This window comes from Bacillus rossius, chromosome 11 (genome assembly GCF_032445375.1).
Source record: "Bacillus rossius redtenbacheri isolate Brsri chromosome 11, Brsri_v3, whole genome shotgun sequence".
Taxonomy (NCBI): domain Eukaryota; kingdom Metazoa; phylum Arthropoda; class Insecta; order Phasmatodea; family Bacillidae; genus Bacillus; species Bacillus rossius.
Genome location: NC_086338.1, coordinates 58,513,937 through 58,535,367, shown reverse-complemented (window position 1 = coordinate 58,535,367; position 21,431 = coordinate 58,513,937). Strand labels below are relative to the sequence as shown.

Sequence of the window (21,431 nt, the reverse complement as noted above, 5' to 3'; positions counted from 1 at the left end):
GCCGACTGGACGACCAGATATTTGCAAAAAAAATATATACTTTTTTAAGCGTTCAGCTTTGCGTTTATCAATAAAACAGCCACAATTTTTTTTCCTTTTTTTATTTTTGAAGTAAAACCTTTTTTACAGCCAGTAGATTAATATCAGAATCACGGGGTAGCGGAATTGAGAAGTTAAAGAAGTTAACCTGTGTAACGACTGTAGTTCAATGGCGCGTTTTTTTTGTTTTTTTTTTTATGGTTTTGAATTGAAAACGTGATTGAAGTGGAGAGTAATGCCAGCAAGTAATGGCACAGGAGGATAAGTCACGTGAGCTACTCTGAAGTAAGTAAACTAGTGAGTCGAAATACGGTTTACGATATGAGTGAGAAACTAAAACCAATAAATATCGATTTTTGTGAGGCATGTGTGATTGGGAAGACGACAAGTTTACCATTTGTAACCGGAACTAGAAGAAAATTACTAACATGTATATTACACTCGTATGTAATGTGGTCCAATTACACAGATGTTTATCTCGTACAGTCTGAAAGTGATGCAGGATTTTGTTTTTCAAGATTACTGTGACATGTCAAGCAATATGTTCGGGCAGCATGTACCCCAACTTAGCTGTGACCGAGATTAATTCGTGGGGCAAGAAATAATTTATTTATTTTTACGTTATTTAAATTATACATGCAATGGGGAATTTTGATTTTATACAATTTATTGGACATACGTCATTGCATTTTTTGCACTGTTTGTCATGGAAAAAATTCCAAGAACGCAAATTAACAAATAAAAATGGAAACATTAATCCACAGAAAACAAACCCCAAATCAGCTAATGTCGAACAGATAAACCCAACGACGCACATAAACAGGTATTGTGGACAACACAGCGATTACAACGAGCAAAACATTGTAGGTCGACTTCACCTGATGCACTGACCCCGATCAGTCCCGAACATGCCCGAACATTTCCGAAGTTTCCGCTCCTCGGAATAAAAAACAAAATGGTGGTCGGAATAAAAAAACAAATGGTGGTCGGAAAAAAAAATTATTTCTTCTTATATTTCATATAGTACACCCGAGGGCAAAAAAAAACTTTGTCGGAACCTTCAAACTCTCCACTACTAAAAAATAAAATAAAAGTTCTAACGACTGTAAATGTTACTGTGGCCATAGCTGAGTGTGTATCGCAATACTGTTAAGGTTTTTCTATGAATTCTTTTAACAATAGGCTTATAATTTTCTTCCTATAAGGGCAAAAAAAATATTTAAAAATTTGAAGCTCAACTGAAACCCCTGGTGGCTGGATTTCAGGGCTCAAACCCCCCCCCCCCCCCTTTTTCCCTCTCCATCTGGACTGGTCCAGCTAACACTGATCCGATACTGACCTGCCCTAACCTAACTTTCAAGCTAAAAAAAATTATAATTATTGAAGTATTATAATCATGCAACTAACGTGACTTTCACGTGTGTAAAGAGCGAGGGAAGCCTAAGATGTACATTAAGTTCTGTCCCTGCCCGAACACGCCCGAATATTCACCTTCGGCCAACCTCGGGTTTATTTATATATATTTATATTTCTCTGTTTATTTTAATGTAGCTATACTAACCTAACTAACCGTCCGTAGTGTTTTAAAGTGTTTTAATGTAGCTAACCTAACCGACCACTTTTAATATTTGAATTCATTTTTTTCCTGCGCAAAAAAAAAAAAAAACAAATCCCGAGGTTGGCCGAAGGTGAACATTCGGGCGTGTTCGGGCAGGGACAGAACTTGATGGACATCTCAGGCTTCTCCAAAGAGCGAGGGGGAAAGGAATTCGGGGCGTCTGAGCCGGGGTCAGTGAGCCGCAGGGGCCTTCACCTGGGTCTCGCGGCGACGGCTGGCGTCCGACATGGCGTCGGCGTCTCCTCGACTGCGTCGTCCTCCGCGCCAGACGACCTCCGCGCCGGGGTTGTCGTGCGTGCCGTAGTCCCGGTACGAGGGCTCGTGTCCGGTACGCCAGGCTGGAGTTGTGGTACACGCGCCCAACAATAGCTCGGCGAATACTGACGGCGATGTCGTGTGTGGCAAATGGTCACAATAATTTCTAAAAAAAAACGCAAAAAACCAAGCAAAATGAAATTAAAAACATTTTTATTTTATGCTTGTAATATAACTTTTTTAGTAGGAAACTCTTTCAGGGTACAAGCATTTTGTGCACTTTTTTTGTGTCAGTCTGCTATTATTATGAATTTTCTGTAAAACACGCGTGTAATATGCGCAGCCGGGAACCTTTGTGCCATTTGACACACATTTTTTAGTCAATAGAACTGTCACAAAATATGAAAAGGTACAAACGGTTGCTTTTTTTTAAGGTTTTAAAACTTCATTTAATTTTATGTGTCCGAAATTCGAGGCAGTAATTTTTGATATTTCATTACTAGCACATGTGAATACGTTCTGAGTCCAAATTATACTTTAAATTAAATTATATTTAGGTACAAAATCGTTTTTGCGTTGAGTACCATTTGTAAAAAAAAAACGCACAAATTTTTAATTTTTTAAATCAGTTCATTTTGACAATTATGGTGTCAAATCATTAGCCAATGTTGCGCCGAAGGCAAAATTATTTGTCAATTTGACCCTTATCGCTCTCTGACTATGGTCTATGGGACATTATTTAGAAAATTTTAAAAGCTTTCTCTACGATACCTTAAAATTTTGAAAAAAGTTTTTTTTTTTTAGAAATTTACAAGTAATTTTTCGGTATAAAAATGTATTTATGTAGGTGTGTGTATGTATGTATATATATATATATATATATATATATAGAGAGAGAGAGAGAGAGAGAGAGAGAGAGAGAGAGAGAGAGAGAGAGAGAGAGAAAATTTTGTTTTAACAAGACGGTTTATTTTTTAAACCAACTTTTTATTAAAATATTTGTAAATAACGTATTTAATAATAACACATATAATTTTTTTTTAATAACAGCATATTTAGTCATTTACAATTTTTTTTCTCTTAAGTTTATAAAAGTATATTCGTTTCTAAAATGTGACATTCAGCAAAAAAAAAATATTTTTTTATTTCGTTTAAATGATAACTGTAAGATAAGGTGCGATGAATTTACATTGCATTTCCTGTTGTGAGAGGCTGTGTCTATCAGATCTAACATGCTACAGCATACAACCACCAGTAGATATGAACTGATAACTTCACGTGGGCGTCAGTAGATAATGCGACAGTAATGGTTATGTACACCAGGCCACGAAATACTTTATAGGCCGAAGTCAATAAGACTGAAATAAACTCCAATTTTAAATCAAGAAACTACGAATAACATTAGCGAATGAGGTGAAAATTAATTGGCGTGGGGATGGGTCATCAAAATAGGAATGTTTTAAGAATAGTTCTGGTGTTTTTTGGATCATCAAAAATTAAAAATAAATATGTACTGTATGCTATGAGTCGCTATTAAGAAATCAAAAGTAGTGTCAATTGCATTAATATATATTCTTAAAATTATTTCCCACTTGCAAGAATGCGTACATACAAAGCAATGTACAACATTAAGTGTTCTAAAACAACTAATTGTTTATACAATGTAGTTACATTTTTGTTGTAATACATAAGTTTGTGCTACTTTTAATAATAAATAAGATACATAATGTATTTATAAGTATATTAGTATTGATAATGCTTTATTATTTATTATATAGGTGAGTAAAATGGCGCCAATATATTAAAACGATTCGTAATGAAAATCAGTGCCCTTAATATGTAAAGATTTAAGAGTCATGCCACTCTGTATATGTGTAGTTACACATTTTAAACAATACGCTTACAGGTGGCAAATTTTTGTGAATTTCATACACGACATTGGCTCGGTTGCAATAGATAGATGAAAAAAAGTCTGCCTCCTCTTCCAGTCCAAACTAGCTTCTCATTTTCTTTAGTATTGTGAAGTAAGAGTAGGTTTTGTTCAAAATCTGAAACAACAAAAAATAACATTATCATCTTCCTTTATCTTCACTTCCTAAATTAAATACATATAGAAGATTGAAACCAACAAATATCCAAAATTGTGTAAGATAAAAGCGATTGTAACATATATGCAGGGCCGCATATAGAGGTCTGGAGGCCTCGGGGCAACAGAGGAGCGGAGGCCCCCTGGCCCCAAATTATTTTACAAATAAAATGAACCATTTTTTTTTCAGTAGAGTTTTACAATAAATAATTTATTGTGAAATCAAGTAGATTCTCTTATTATCTAAAAAAAACATATGTAAATATAATCGGAGACAAGAATTATATGAAATTAAATTTTAGTGTTAATGAATATTTCTGTTAATATTTAACAATAATATGATCATGTATGTACAAAGTACTGTAAGTAAAGGCAAAACAGCGAAAAAATAATATCAAAGAAAAATATGTTTACTAGTGTTTATTTGTCGGAATTTGAAAGATTTTTTTTCCGAAGTCTCTATTGTGGGGGCCCTCCGTTTGTGGAGGCCCCGGGGCTTTCGCCCCGGTTGCCCTCCCCTAAATCCGGCCCAGCATATATGCTAACGAAACACGGGTCTTCCCCGCTGTTGTTAATTACAGAAAAAGTACGGACTTCCCAACGAAGTAGCCAACTGGAATAAACGAAGAGTTCTTCACAATTTCAAACAGAAACCACGCCGTGTTTTGTCTTCCGAGTTGTTCGTTTCGTTCTTAACAAAGGTGGACAAAAAAAATAGTGTTCTCACTGTTAGCTTCATCCATTTTTGAATGTTTTGTTTGTATACCAAGAATACAATATTCTTTTGGATTCACGTTCAAGTGTTCTAAGTGTGTAAGGGGAGGATCCAGGTTAGGGGAGGATCTAAGTTTGTCTCAGGCCGAAGCCTATACACTCTACCATGCGGGTTTTTAACCATGCAGGACAAGGGCGCGTGCATCGTGTGCTTATTGGGGTTTACTGGCCAGACATGGCTGCGATTGGCGCCATGACTGACGCCCCATTGGTCGCCTAGCTTAAAAGCTAGCTAATGTGACCCAGGTAAAACCCTCATAGACACAGGGAAAACCCTGGGCCGGATCATGCGGGGATCAATTATCATGCATTAAGCAAGCAGGTAACTACTGGACAAGAGGGAAGAGGGTCCAGGTAAGAAGAGTTGGGTGGGGCTGAAAAATCAACCATGCAGGGGTTGGGTGCTTGGGCCTTGCGGCCCCCATTGTTGTGGTTGGGCACTCCTGGGTTATTATTAGCCAGGGGCGCATGCGCCCCCAGGGGCGGGCGACTTCACTCGTCAGCCCAGCCCAGCTGCCCAGGCAGCCACTGAATTAATAGATGGCCGAGAGCACAAGTGCTCTCGACGATGGGCAGACGAGTCACGTTCAAAATAAATCAACTCTGTCCGTAAATTGACGAAGATAGCCGGAAATTTACGAAGATCTCTGGATAATAGTTTGTAACCGGCATTGTTCGTAAATTGGAGGCGAAAGTTTTTAACAGCGCAGGTCCAGCGCCCTCGAGGCGTGGCCGTGAATATTGCGTTAATTGCGTCAATCATGACATGTATATTTGATAGCGGCAAATACCATAGAACTATATCAAGTTATGTATTATACAATAGCGGGGATTCAAAGTTAAATACAAAATGTTCTACTCCGTCGCTTGCGCGCGGACCCTACATATGAGTTTAGCCCATGGTTTTCAAGCGCATCTGGCACTGTGATCATCGCCTGGAGGTAATTATGATGAATATTTAGTTTCCATAATCTCGTCAAGCAAATTTCCTATTCATTAGGAATATTTTATTTATGTATTTATTTGTTAAATTTTTATCTTCCTGTTTTGGACTTTTGCTGTACTCAACTTGCCCTAAGACCATACTGAGTTAACACCGGGTGATCAAATGAAGGATCTGGCTAGCCAAATACAGGTTTCCGAAACAGGTAAATTTACTTTTGATTACGTTTTCAAATGGGTACTCTGGCCAAGAACCTTAGGCAGTCAGGCAATGCTGCAGGGAATAATTGAAGCATCTCCAGTGGTTTCCACGCGCATCTTGCCCTGTGTGAGCAGCGCCTGGATGAAGGGATGACTCTAACTCACGTCGGCGTATGACTCCATGGACAGGTCGCCCATCATGGCTGAGCTTATGGCCACCACCCTCTGGGCCCTCGCCATCATGATCTGCGTCATCCTCTTGAAGTCGGGCGACAGATCGTACCAGCCGACACTGTAGGCGCACTGGTACGTCCGTTCAGCCTGCGAACACGAACACACTATTATACACAATTGCATTTCATTGAAAACACATTTAAATTTTATAATAAGATATAAATTAAATAATATTTCTTCGTACGAAATAAATAAATATGTTTTGAGCAATTTTACGCCTAATACATTAATAAATTACGTTTTCTTGAAATTAAATTTTCTACTCATGAGGTATGACAGGAAATGTTTTGTTACAACTCATACTTTGAATTGAAATATACATAAATATATATACACTGTATTAAGAACAGCGTATAATTTTGTGTATTTTCACTCCATAATAAACTAGCTTATAATTTTTTGTAGTGTATTCGATAAATAGCCAAAAATATTTTCTTATGAAAAAAAAGTGCTATAAAATATGTGATAATTAACAATAATCCATTTGAATTTGGTAGATTATTTTTTTTATATTATATAATTTTCCATTATGCTGTGGTTTTATTTTAAATTATGTATTTTCCTGTCAACTAAAAATGAAGCACTAAGCTCCTTAGTGTTTACCACTCCTTGGTTCAGCCAAGCATCAGTTCACCTGTGACGTCACGCGGTTCCCCAAGATGCAGTAGACTCCCAGACGCATGAAGACGAACAACAGCTGAGTCATGATCATGACAACTGAGGATCCGCCTTCCTCGATCTGGAGGGGGAAATGTTTAATTTACACACCTAATACTGCATTTTATTTTATATTTACGTGTAAAATGTTAGGGTTTTATATTTACATATTTTTCCACAAAAAAATCTTATAGAATTCATGTCTTTTTTTTTAATTTTATACTTGCTAATGAAAATTCTAAACAGAACTGAATATTTTTTCGTTGAAAGCCAATCTCATTATTACTTATCTTGGCTAGAGACTTAATTTCAACTCGTTATGTGTCAAAACTCTAAATATTTTGAGCATACTTCCACCAATATAAAGTTGCATAAATTTTCTATTGGAAAAGAAATCAGCTTTCTTGTATGGAAATAAACAATCACAGTTAATGTGAAATTACTTAAAATGTTGTACTTCCTAAATCAGAATGACAAATACGGGATTCGAACTCAGTCCTTTCGTATGCATGTCTAATACTTTACCAAAGCACTAACTCAATTTTTTTTTCCTTTTTTTTTTTAGTTTATTAGTTTATTGTGATATCATGTGCATGTACATAACATTACAGCTCACATCAGATTACAGTCAGCACAAATGGGTTACACGATACTGATACCTCGCCCCTGCGGATTAACACAGTCCCACACCATCTGTACAAATTTCAAAACATGAAAAGGTAATGTCCAAACCTCCTTCTTAACGTATTGTTTTTTACCATAGACCATCTGTCACGTGGTAGCTGGGATATGAAGTCCCGCAAGAAGTATGGCACTTGAGTTTTGAGCACAAAAGCTATCAAATTCGCCATCAGCCACACAGCCGCCCGCCTCTTCACGGTAGGGAAGGCCGTGATGTCGAGGTAGCACATGCGGTCCGCGCACACGTCCCGTGGAGGTAGGCAGAGCAGTCTGGAAAGTTTGGTTTTACACCACTCCCACAAGGGGCGCGAGAATGAGCAAGCACATATGCGATGGAGGGCGGTGTCACGGTAGCCACAGAGTTCGCAGTGGTCATCCTGGGATAACGCAATGCGTTTCTTGCGATAAAGGGTGGGTGTCAGGTCGTTGACAAATGTGAAAGCTTCGGCACGGAGATGAGTAGGTAATTCAGGATCAGAAACGTTTTTCCATATGTTCAGCCAACGCAAAGAAAGGATCTTATTCTGAATATTCGGCACAGAGGGTGTTGCTCGTCGCTGGAAACCATACAGTTGTCGTGTGGAGACATGCGTACCTTCGGGAAGTTCGGAAATCGTCGTGCGAAGGTGATCGGCGGCGGACTTGTAGTGTCGGGGTAGGCGCTCCCTGGCGCCCCATGCGGCTGTGTACAAAGCCGAGGAGCGACCACCCTGTAAGACACGTTGTATGACGCATTTCTGGAACAAGGCTCGTGCTTTTTGCTCATGCTCAATGAGTCCGAGACCACCTTTACTGACAGGCATCGTCAGCTGATCGCGGCTGACCTTGAAGAGGAATCCTTTCCAGATAAACCATCCAATGTATTGCCTGATTTGAGCTGCAATCGCAGCTGGCATGGGGAACACCTGTGCCATGTACCAGAGTTGTGAAAGGGAGTACATGTTAACGATATATACACGTTGGATGATGTTGAGGTTTATAAGGTGTGACTCAAGCAGGCTACCACGAACTTTCCACACCACTCCGTTCCAGTTCTCTTGAATGGTATGACCGATGTCACCCGTGAAAAGTATTCCAAGTGTCCTGATCGCATCCGTAAACACGAATGAATGCTGTGGCACAATCACATCTGGCGCTGCTTTCAGATTCAACACTTTGGTTTTCGCGAAGTTGCATTTTGCATGCGTTGCCTTGTGGAAGGCCTCAAGAATAGCATGAGCGGCCGTGAGTTCATGGTCACTACGCACAATGACCGTAACATCATCTGCATACCCAATGCACGTTAAAGGATTCCCTTGAATACTCAGTCCTGAGAGAGTAGAGTTAAATTTCCTTATAAGGGGCTCAATATAAAGGACGAAAAGTACCATCGAGAGCGGGCACCCTTGTCGGACAGAGGAGCGAATCGGAAATTTGTCACCAAAACAACCATTGATGGACATCTTCGAGGTTAGGTTCTCACGGAACGTGCGTAGGACAGCTCGAACTGTCGGAGGGAAGCAAAGGTGCTCGAGCACCCTGTCGAGGAAGCTCCATTGCACCCGGTCAAAGGCCTTCTCAAGATCAATGTTCAGGAGGGCGACAGCGCCCGGCGTTGTGCGCGCCAGGAGCTGCACATCGCGGAGCGCAGAAGTGCCATGTGTGATGGACGTCTCCTGCACAATACAATGTTGGTCCGGCCCGATGACATCAGACAGCGCTGATTTAATACGATTGGCATACACCCGTGCGATGATTTTGTAGTCAGCACACAGAAGCGTGATAGGCCTATAGTGGGCTACTTCACGTGGCTGTGGTACCTTGGGTCCTCAATCGATCCGTAGAGTAATTACAAATAATTTATTATTAAAGTGGTCCAAAACTGTAATCGCATAAGATTTTTCAATCATCTGTATGAGATACAGTAGGAAAGTATCAACAATAAGGCAAAATTCCTTTTCAATCGGTTGTTATGCTAGACGATATTTGATTGATGAAATCACACAGGTATAATCAAGAACCAAATTATGAAGACTGTGTGAAAAGTTTTTAATTGTGGAAAGGCATCAACCTTAAAAACTCCAATGAACATATAACCTATGCGTTAGTGTGATGGCACTGCCCCACAAAAATGAGATTCCCCTCCCCCCCCCCCAACTTCGTCCAAGCCTCACCCTGTTGTTTTTTCATTGTTCTCCCCTCTTTACCCTCTCCAACAATTTTTTAATCAATTCTCTGTTGACTTTTGGATGGGACCTCTCAATCAATGGCTCCACCCCCTTTTCTCTCTTTGCCCCCTCTTGCCCTCTGCCAAAAACTCCATCCCCTCTTGCCATTTGCCCACAACTCTATCCCCTCTTCCCCAGCCAAGGTTTTTTTTTTATTTCCCTTTCCTACCTCCTTACCGACTATCCCCAAGTTAGTCACAAACTTCTCTACCAGGTGTCGCTAGTGTCATTCACCATCTTGGATAATTCCATCTTGTAGATGTCATATACAGTTCAGAAGTTACAGTTAGGTGTCGCTGGTATGTGTGTGTTTTCCACCATCTTCGATTATGTCACTGATGGTTCAGAGGTTTTCTACAAGATGATGTCTCATATAACATTATTTTACTATTCATTTCAATGCACTGTGGTCATCATTTAAATACTTCAATAGCTCTCAATAATTTATTAGTTTACTCAGTTGATGTATCTGCTACTGATGCATAGTGAAGTATGTAATTTGTATGTTGTTGTGCTAAATTTTCTATATATAATGTGTACAGGTATTTCAGTACAATATAATCATACACTCATGAGATATATGTAGTTGTAGGTTCTTTGGGGTTTTTTGGTTTAATTCAATTTCATAGTTTAAAGATAAAACACAATCTTCATATATAATTAAGTTGCTTCACTAAGTCAATCACTAAATGGTTGTAAACCAATGAAATATAATTTATTTTTACAAAAGTAAGCTTGTCCCACGTCAATGTCTATTTTCCCTCTTTCTTCCCCGATGTGACTTACTGAAATGACAGCTTCGTAGATTAGGATGCACAAGTCTATGGCTACGCTCACGTAGAGTAGAAACACGACTGGACTCATCACAGTGTTCATGTGCTCGACAGTGCTACAACAGAAACAACAGACAGCTCTAAACATCACAAGTCATAATGGGCGTGTATTATCTTCCGTACATTTAAGCTAATCAGAAGACTGATTAGTTCTTGTTAGCTTTCTTTTTTACGACTAAGGCATTAAAATATTAAATTACTTGTAATAGGTTATTTGTTGGAAAAAGTAGGCTATGTTTGAGTTTGATTTGTTGCAGAAATATGTGTCATTAACAAAAAGAAAATTTTTTGAACTAATTGGATTACACCATATACATATACTCATTTTAGTGACCTAAAAATTCTGCGAATACCTTCATCAGACAACTAAAATCCACGATCCTTTTCGCACTTGAGCAACCTGCATTTAGAGTAATTGTTGGTTATTACCCGCAAGGACTACGGAGTGTTTAAGGATGTCCGGGGCAAGAAACATATCATTCCTGATCAAAGACATTCTAAGCATAAATTACTATTTTATGACAGCTGTGAGACAATTTTTCAGTACAGAACATGATAATTTATAGCTTGTTATATATATATATATATATATATATATATATATATATTCAAAACAAATTAAATATTTAAAAATATTTAAGTATGTAATAATGGCAGAAGAATACATGAATGTCCAATACGTAAAGTTCAGTTACATGTTCTGTCTTCAAACGAATATATTATTTTTACTAGTTAAATGTTATACAACTATTATTGGGTGGAAAGGCTGAAGGAATGAAATTATGATTTTGCCGCCAAACACAGGCAGAGAAGAGGTTAATTGCCCCTATGTTTCCCGCAGTTCGATCTTCCTTGGTTATCACAGCATTTTTATATAACCTTATAATATTCAATAAACTATTGAAATTTCCCTACTCTCAAAAATCATTAAAATAAATAAGAATAAACAAATCATTTCCAGTTTGGTCAGCATAAAACATATGCCATTTCTGAAGCAGCAGTAGCTAAATAATTTCAACATCTCTATTAAATAAAGATGGTGAAATAAAATGTTAATAAAATTGGAACACCGATTACCATCATCCCTGAATAATAAAGTAAAGTACCTACCTGAGGAGTACCTGATGAACTTCAACGAGACCAAACAGCTTCTTCTCCATGCGATCCATTGCATGTGCAGTTGTCCTGTCGATCTCAGGTTCGTGAACATCCCTGATGGACATCTCTTCCATTTCGTGGAAGCGACTGTCTCGTAGTGTGTCCATGCCATCGTAGTTGTGGACTACGACATCCACATCATGCATGACGTCTGGCGAGCTGACTTTGTCGTCTCTATCGTCACCATTGCTTTCCTCGAGATTTCCATCCTCGCGCATGTTAGGACTCAAGGACATCACAGCGGCGTTCAGCAGCTCGAAGTGACTGGCGCAGTTGATGAGGAGGCTGTTGTAGTAACTGTTGCAGATCACGGATATGTACGCCAGAATGAGGACCACCGTTAAAACCAGCACGCGATCGATGACAAATTGCGCGAACTCGCTACGTTCGAATAGGGTCCACATATTTTGCGTTATGCGGTACACAGCAACGGTCTCGTTTGCCTCGAGGGTTATTTCCACAGTTGTCAGGGCCTTCAGCTCCTGCGTAAAGGACGCTACAGCGCACAAGCCGAGCACACCTTTCGTCAGAGTTTCTTCCAAGCGAACGGACCTGTTCAAAATACTCTCAGATGTCTCCTCGGTGAGATAGTCTTCCCAGAAATTCATCTTCAACGTCATGGTTATCTTTTTGTAGATGCTCCTGTAGAAGATGATTGAGATAACCACAGTCCAAGTGTGAGTCACGTTGAGTAGCGAGGCCACCCCATGCAGGCTTTCTTCCAAGGATTCTGCGAAAAACACAATTTTGGCCAAATAGCAATGGGCAATCCCCATTCCCGCTATGAAAACTTGGCAAACACGACGTCTTGTTCTGTCCTTTGGGGTGATGTCATCTTCCAATATTCGAAATCCTATGTAACTCCACATTTTCAGTACTAGAGAAAATTTCTGTGGTGTTGCCGAAGCCATCTTGCCAGGTAATGAAGAACTACCGGCATCGACTGTCACACACATTTCTGCATTGGGATGCAAATAATTATTTACTAGTAACAGCCGTCGAATGTTTTGCTCGTAGCTCACCATTCGTCGTACAATATACATGCCAGACTCGGATCTTGGGTTGTTAATTATTAGTAAGGTATCGATGTAGGTGCAACCACGCTTCAGTCTCTCGGTGCTTACACAACACGAGAGGTGGTGGAGTGCATATGAAACTGAGCACCTCCAAAAGAAGTGTAAATACAAACAAAGCCATATCATTGTTTTGCCATATAATTATAACAGCTTGCTCAGAATACTTTTAATCAAATTGTAGATCGGGAGAAACTGTTATTTCGTCCAAAAATGTAGGCTGGAGCATACTTTTATACATTTTTTGATTAAAACAAATAATATGCATAATATTTCATGAAGTGTTTCAAGATTAACCGATCACTATATAGAAACAAAGGGAATAAACAAACAACTTGAATAAATTATGTAAGTTTTAAAATAACAATATAATTAATAATATAACAAAATTGCTATTTGTCTATACTGTGTACTTTTTATTAGTTTTAAAATTTTAATTCGTACAATTTAAGTATAATATATTGATAAATTGTAAATACTCATATAATGCACAAAATACTTCCATAAAATAGATAAATAAAAATTAATTGCCTTTATATGTGAAACGTGATATGGCTGATATATTGTAGCACAGAAGAGTGACAATCAACTACAAATGTGTGTTAATGTATGGCATAATATTTTGAAACTATAGGTTGAAAAATATTGTGCACATCAAACAATACACTGGCTGTTACAATAGGATAATGTTGAGTTTTCGTGATAAAATTAAGTCAGCATAATCTTCATGTTCAATCTAGCCTCTCATATTTCTCAATATCGTGAAGTAAGAGTAGGTTTTGTTCAAGATCTGAAACAAAAGGAGTACCACCAATGGCCATCAACATCAGTTTTACTCATCACTTACGAAATTTAATGCAAAAATCCTAAATACTATTAGTAAACGGTAGAAGTTTAAAACCATTAATAAGTTTATAAGTTGCATTTACGTGAATTCTAAGACAATTGTTAGGTATACAAAAACAGTCGTGTTGCAGTAATATTTTCATTATAAAAGAAAAGAATATTTATTAAAAAAAATATTATTTGAATTATTTGCTTTTATCAAAATGTAATTATGATGAATATTTAGTTTCCATAATCTCGTCAAGCAAATTGCCTATTCATTAGGATTATTTTATTTGTGTATTTATTTGTTAAATTTTATCTTCCTGTTTTGGACTTTTGCTGTACTCAACTTACCCTAAGACCATACTGAGTTAACACCGAGTGATCGAATGAAGGATCTGGCCTGCCGAATACAGGTTTCCGAAACAGGTAAATTACTTTTGATTACGTTTTCAAATGGGTACTCTGGCCAAGAACCTTAGGCAGTCAGGCAATGCTGCAGGGAATAATTGAAGCATCTCCAGTGGTTTCCACGCGCATCTTGCCCTGTGTGAGCAGCGCCTGGATGAAGGGATGACTCTAACTCACGTCGGCGTATGACTCCATGGACAGGTCGCCCATCATGGCTGAGCTTATGGCCACCACCCTCTGGGCCCTCGCCATCATGATCTGCGTCATCCTCTTGAAGTCGGGCGACAGATCGTACCAGCCGACACTGTAGGCGCACTGGTACGTCCGTTCAGCCTGCGAACACAAACACACTAACGTATTAAATACAATTTCATATCAATAAAAAACTTTTTTTTTGCTAAAAAATATTTCAACTCCGGAGTGAAACTTTGTCCAGATGTGAACGCTTAAGAGACACACATGTTTGATGTGATCACAACATTCTCAAATTTGTTTTTTGTAATGATAAAGTAAGACAGAAATTTTGGTTTTTAGTGAAAAATGTTCCTTTCTTTTTCTTTCAGACATTCTGTAGTGACAGTGTATAATTTAGCAATCTACTTAAAAATACAGGTAGTGAGTGTCTGAAGTTTTAAATTTTTATTTTGAATGGAGTTTTCCCTCCCTTAAATGTATTCCGCACACACACATACACATATATATATAAAAAAATATACATATATATTTTCATAACGCTAAAAACCAGTCTCTATAATTAACGACTCTTGAGGCACCGTGACACATCTGAAAGTTAAATATTCACTTAACTAGAATGACTGCTATTTTACAAGTTTTTATTTTTATTTTAGTTTGTAAATTTTAAATTTTACCCGTGTCCCCCCCAAATTCTATTATTCGCAAGCCAGAGAGGCCTACGTCATCTTGCTCCCACTCATGTAGTCATGCAATCTCAAACCTTTAGTACACGGTTTAGGAATGTATCGTAGGGTTCAAGGTAAAGCTAATTTAAGTTACTCTTTGGGTGGAAAGAATCTCATGCGAAACTTAGCAATAGTTTGCTGTCAACTAAATCTAATCTAATGTTATGTTCAAAGCCGTTTACGACATGATTTTGTTTCAAAAAAATCTATAGCTTGTTCTGATTTTATTTTTGAATGGGTATATTTTCCAGTTAAATGCATGTTATCTTTAAAATATTTGTGCAATGGGAGTGCATGACTTGATGTAAGTTTTTGGACATACGCCATTGCTAAGAACTTTTTCTGTTGTAGAAAAACTAAAAAATAAAATAAATAAATAAAAATACCCAAAAAAAGACAAAAAAACACACAAAATTAAGCAAACAAATGCTGTTGTCAAAAAGGATATGAACACCACAAAATAAAACAAAGAAAAACAAAGAAAAATGTACTTGTTTGTTGACCATATTCCTGTTACGGAATATTTTGTGGTGTTCATATCCTTGTTGACAACAGCAATTGTTTGCTTAATTTTGTGTGTTTTTTTGTATTTTATGGATATTTTTATTTATTTATTTATTTATTTTATTTTTTAGTTTTTCTTCTATAGAAAAAGTTCTTAGCAATGGCGTATGTCCAAAAACTTACATCAAGTTAAATGCATGTCACGCGGAAAATAGTGTTTTATTTATTATTTTATAAAAAATTTATATTAAGCATCAAAACATTAATAGTTAAGTGAAGACTAGTTTTTACTTAAGCATAAAACAATTCCACAAAATTTCTAAAAGTAAAATAAATTATTCAGATGATTGTATAAAATAGACGTAGTGGTTTTTTCGCTCGGAATCAGACAGTAGAAACTGCGTTTCTATTCACCTGTGACGTCACGTGGTTCCCGTAGTAGCAGTAGACGCCGTGGCGCATGAGCACGAACAGAAGCTGCGTTACGATCATGACAACCGTAGACCGGCCTTCCTCGATCTGCAAAATATTATTAATTATTCTTATTGTAAACTCGAGGGGAAGGGTTGGACCCAAGGACACCATATTAGTTCCAACAGTTTGTGAACTATAACTATTTTGTATCGTTTAATATGTAAAAGCTGCCTCCGCTAAAGCACAGAGGTTTACAAAGACCATAAAGTAGTGTGTAGTGACACTATTGTTTTAGCTGCAATCATTTCCAAAAAAAAAAGAATTCTATAATAAAAGTTCATGACTTCAATGGGAAACTATTTGCATAATTAGTCACTTTTAACGTCAGGCACGGGCATTCAAATTAACTGTATGTTCTTATTTGGCGAAGCCAAACTTCAGAAACTAAACTATATAAAATTGTAATTGCTTAAAAGCTGTAAAAACCAAGATGGCATATTTTTGATCCTCCCCCCCCCCCCCCACACACACACACACACACACACACACACAAAAAACCCTCGTGCTTTTTTTTTAAATTCATACTTGCCTAAATATTCTGCTCAAAATTTGATATTATAATTATAAAATTGTTTAAATTCTAGATTTTGACGTGATAACGTCTTATAAATCGATGAACGCCGGCTGCACGCACAAAAAATTGTCACTTTCCGCCTGAGCCGAGCGTGCAAGGTTCCGGCCAACCACCGTGCGAGATAATATTCTATAATATCAAACAGGTTAAGGCGGGCTTTTTAACTAATTGTTCGTGATTATATTTAAACAAATTATTTGAATTAAATTAGCAAAACTGTAAATAATATTTGAAAATTAAATAGGATGCAATTTTTCATCAATGTTTTCTTATGACATTATCGCGTAAAATAATCGTCCGTAAACCGACTTTACAGACTACCCCTTTTTTTTAGATTAACATAATTTTCATAAAAGTACTAATAGACTAAAAAATATCTATCACGTTAGTATGGAATTTTAAGGTGCTTTACAATTTAATATTAAGAATTAATTAGTCGTGTGCTTAAGATATGTTTATATGTGTACGAAGGAAGTATTTTAGGATTCTTGTGTTAAGTGCCGTGACGGGCAGTGTGTGAATCAGCTGCTCCTTAAGAATCTTGGGAAGCACCAAGTGTAGTGATGGTAGATGTTGGCGCGAAACAATGTTTTCTTAGATAATGCAGGTTATGATATACTACGAAAATAGTATGAAATGAGTAGTTATTAGCATTATGTAAATTAACGATAAGATACATAGAAGATAAAACTAAAAATTTAAAAAAACAAAATTGGCATTTTTTAAAAGATTTCAGGAATTAATTATCCTGATGTGTTTTCGGTTGATTTTTGTTATGAGATAATGAAATTTTTACTGTTAAATCTTAAATGTTCAATCAGATCAATATGGTTAAGGTTTGTTTGTAGGAAGTATTTACAAGCTGATTTCAAAATTTTAGGCAAAAAAAATATGTACAAACATGTACCTAGTGTTATGTTTTTTAAAATTATTCAGGTCAATTTTTTTTATCTTAAATAATTATAACTTACGTTTAACGTCGTATCCGAATTCCGTACGTATTGTAAATGTAGGTATTTGTAACACTAGAAGACATGTGTTTACGTATTTTTCGCTTTATTCACAGTACTTATAACTTAAACGTGCACTCATCGGCGGCCAGTTTAAGCTTGAAATTCTTAATTTCCTCAATCGTAAACCCACCTCTATAAATACAAAATATAGTGTTAATTATATTTTATAACTTGCTGCAAGTGTCAACGACATGTGCAATTAAGTACATAAGTTTTTTGGCAGTTCAGGCGACCAAATGTTTTTACTGCTAAACTTGCATTCGTAATATGCCATATTTGTCTTAAACATGGTTCTAAAATAATAATTTATTTCAATAAATGAAAGCTTGCCCCACATCACTCCATCTTCCCCGATGCGACTTACTGCAATCACTGCTTCGAAAGTGAGGATACACAAGTCTATGGCCACGCTCAGGTACAGAAGAAACACGACTGGACTCATCACAGTGTTCATGTTATCAACAGCACTGCAAAAGAAACACCAAAATGTTTTAAACTTCATGAGCCATTTTCCATGCAAATTAACTCTACATATTCTATGTTTAGTGACCTAAAAATGTTGGCAAATTTCTTAAGCAGCAGGTTAAAAAAAAAAAATACTTCAGAGAACTGTGTACCTAAGGGTTCGTTGTGTTTAGCAAATATGTTGTAGTGTTCATGGAAGTGTGAGGGTAAAAACGTATTATTCCTATACAAAAAGAGGTACTGAACTTAAAGATGTTATTAATAAAGAGTTAATTTTATTTTTATATGCAGTTATGTATTTTTAAGTACACGTCACTTACTATGTTCTTAAACATAACTAGCATAAATGTATACGATAGTTTTAGAGTGAAAAGTTGCAAGGGTGAAATGGGAATTTCTGCCTCCAGTCATGAAATTGTTTCAATGTTTTATTTCTTAGGACAATAATTTAATATGGGATCGACAGAACAAAAATTTAATAAATAAATAAATAAATAATACACCATTCTAAGTATACTCAAAACTTTTGTAACCAGACGAAATAAAACATTTGCAATCAAGTAGCCTAAACAAGAAAAGTATACCTATATAGTCTGTTTCCGCAGCAGTAGTAGTCGATGGGCACTTTTAAAACTTATAGTAAATAAATATGGTAAAACAAAATGAATATATATACTTTCAACCATGAAGTTCCCAGGTTCCTGTGAACGAGTACGTACTTGAGAAGAGACTGATGAACTTCAACAAGACCTGACAGCTTTTGTTCCATGTGGTATATTGAATATACAGTTGACTTGTTGATCTCAGGTTCGTGAACGTCCTTTCTGGACATCTCCCCAACATCGTGGAAGCGACCGTCTCGGAGTGTATCCATACCATCGTAGTTTTGTACTACGACATCCACATCACGCATGACATCTGGTGAACTGACTTGGTTTTCTCCTTCGCCACCATTTTTTACCTCGACATTTCCATCCTCACGCATGTTAGGACTCAAGGATATCACAGCAGCGTTCAGCAGCTCGAAGTGACTGGCGCAGTTGATGAGGAGGCTGTTGTAGTAACTGTTGCAGATCACGGATATGTACGCCAGACTGAGGACCAGCATTAGCATCAGCACGCGATCGATGACGAACTGCGTGAGTCGGCTGCGGTCGAAAGGCGTGAAGAGATCTATCGGCGGGCGGTACCTGACGACAGTGTCGTTGGCCTCGAGAGCCAACTCCACAGTTGGCAGGGGCATCAGTTCCTGAGCGAAGGAGGCCACAGCACACAAACCAAACACGCCTTTCGCCAGAGTTTCTTCCAAGTGAACAGACCTACGCAAAATACTTCCAGACGTTTCCTTGTCAAGGTAGTCTTCCCAGAAATTCTTCGTCACAGCTAGAGTTATATCCTTGTAAACGCTCCTGTACAAGATGACGGAGAAAACCACGGCCCAAGTGTGGGACATGTTGAGCAGCGTGGCCACGCCGTGCAAGCCCTCTTCCAGGGTTTCCGATTTGTAGACTTCTTTGGCGAACATGCACTGAGCAAACGCAAACCCCAATATGAATATTATACTAACGCGACGCCTTGTTCTGTCCTTTGAGTTGGTGTCATCATCCAATATTCTAAATCCAATGAAATTCCACATTCTCAGCACGAAGGCAAATTTCTGTGGTGTTGCCGAACCCATATTCCTCAGAGAAAACTGGGCAGCAGGCATCGACTGTCACGTGTGGTTCTGCGTTGGGTTGCGAAGAATTTTTTTTATTAGTTTATAGACGTCAAGTGACTTGCTCTAACCCGTACTTCATCATTCAATACGCAGGCCAGACACGGATCATGGGTGGTTAATTATTCGTAGGCGATCGATGTGGCGATCATGACCAGATGTGAATAGTTAAACTCTAAGTTCCTCATGTCAGGTGTCTCCACCTGTTGGGGGGGAAATGTCTCTTCCTAAGCCTGTTGCCATAATGAAGAGGTTTAAGGGGTGCAGGCAATGACTCGTTTACCATAAAGAATGGTGTATAATATGTTAATGAATATTGATTAAATATGTTTAAGTTTGTTAAATTATTTACAGTGTTATGAGTTCTGTGTATGCATAACTTTGCATAGCAAGGACGCAGGCCATCCTAGCAATGCATCAGTTCAGCAAGATCCATCTAAGCTGCCCACAGTACGCTTAGCAACGAGCATGTCCTCGACCGGGAAAGGTCACGACTTAGAGCAGCATCTGCATGAGTGCGCTGCATAATAAATCTATAATTTCACCCAGACACCACTTTAACGTGTCTTCAGTAGCATAGAGTCCTGGGGAGCTTACACCCTGGTGTACTGTTGTTTGTGCAGTCACGTGGCGACGTCACCCCTGAGATCATAGGGTCTGCACACGACTTGCTAGCTAGTGCCCAACCTACCACATCACCTCGGCAAGGCGGTTAGGCATCAACTTGATAAATGTGTTTATTGGAAAGACTAGGAGCTTCGCTCGTGAGTTAATAATTGTATGTCTACAAGAGGGTAGAAGTTGGTATGACATAAAGGAGAAGTTATGAGAAAGTTTCGTGTAAGGCCATTGAGGGAGAATTTGGCACGTCAGCATGTTCTTTGTTTTCAACAGAAGCATAAGACTACCTGTAGCTATTTACAGAACATAATGGAGGCAGTAAAAGAAAGGAGTGAATTTCATTGGGGTGAGGAACATTAACAGCTTTCATCTAAATTGAAAGAAGCCATATGTAACCCTCTAATTCTTAAACTACCTGATGTTTCAAAAAATTTTGTAGTACAAGTAGAGCTTAAGAGCAGTGTTATTACAGGCTTCGATGGTGCGCCCACAAAGGGAGTTTATTTTTGTCCTCCAACCCTTGTTTTTTTCCACACCTTGCAGTTATTGTGGGTCATGTCAAAAAAATTTTAAAACAAATGTTTTTGGTATTACTCCTACAAGTTATAATACTCTCAAATGGATGTTATGTTAGTCATATGTTATGGGAGTTTTAGTGATTTTACGGTTTTCAAGAAATTTTCACCATTTTTACCTCTTTGGTCAGACATTGCTCTAACGCACTTGACCGCAATTTGTTACTTCTATATTTAATGTATCAGTTTGGAAGTGACTTGTAAAAATTAAGGAAGTTTTCGTGTCCATAGTGAGTGAGTGTGTGTGTGTGTCAGTGTGAGAGAGTGTGTGTGTGGACCATGGTTTTGACATCTATGAACTCTGAAACGAAAAGCTATCAAAAATTTTCCATAAGTAACACCACGGTAACAACTACAATAGGTAGTCTTTCTTCTAAATGTGTGTAAAAATCAGGGGCGCAACAACAAAATTTTCAAAGGGGGGACAATATACTTTTTCATTTAGAATCTTCGATCCTCTCTATTGAAGCGTGAAGGGGGGGGGGGGGGGAGGTCCTCCCCCAGGAAAATTTGTATTTCAATTTGGAAAATTGTGCTATTTAAGCAGTTTTATTATCTAAAAATTGATTAC

General features: G+C 37.8%; 1 protein-coding gene across 1 annotated transcript in view; it reads right to left on the bottom strand.

The window, feature by feature from the left end:
• LOC134536486 (uncharacterized) overlaps nucleotides 1-19,472 on the bottom strand; it is a 41,245-nt gene extending 21,773 nt beyond the window's left edge. Inside the window, exons 1-6 of the mRNA XM_063376207.1 lie at nucleotides 18,879-19,472; nucleotides 15,836-15,898; nucleotides 14,175-14,330; nucleotides 11,649-12,167; nucleotides 6,077-6,236; nucleotides 1,853-1,995 (exon numbers count right to left, since the gene is read on the bottom strand). Of these exons, the coding sequence (XP_063232277.1) occupies nucleotides 1,853-1,995; nucleotides 6,077-6,236; nucleotides 11,649-12,167; nucleotides 14,175-14,330; nucleotides 15,836-15,898; nucleotides 18,879-19,472 (1,635 nt within the window). The remainder of the gene's footprint in view (nucleotides 1-1,852; nucleotides 1,996-6,076; nucleotides 6,237-11,648; nucleotides 12,168-14,174; nucleotides 14,331-15,835; nucleotides 15,899-18,878) is intronic.
• Between the last annotated feature and the right edge of the window lie 1,959 nt (nucleotides 19,473-21,431).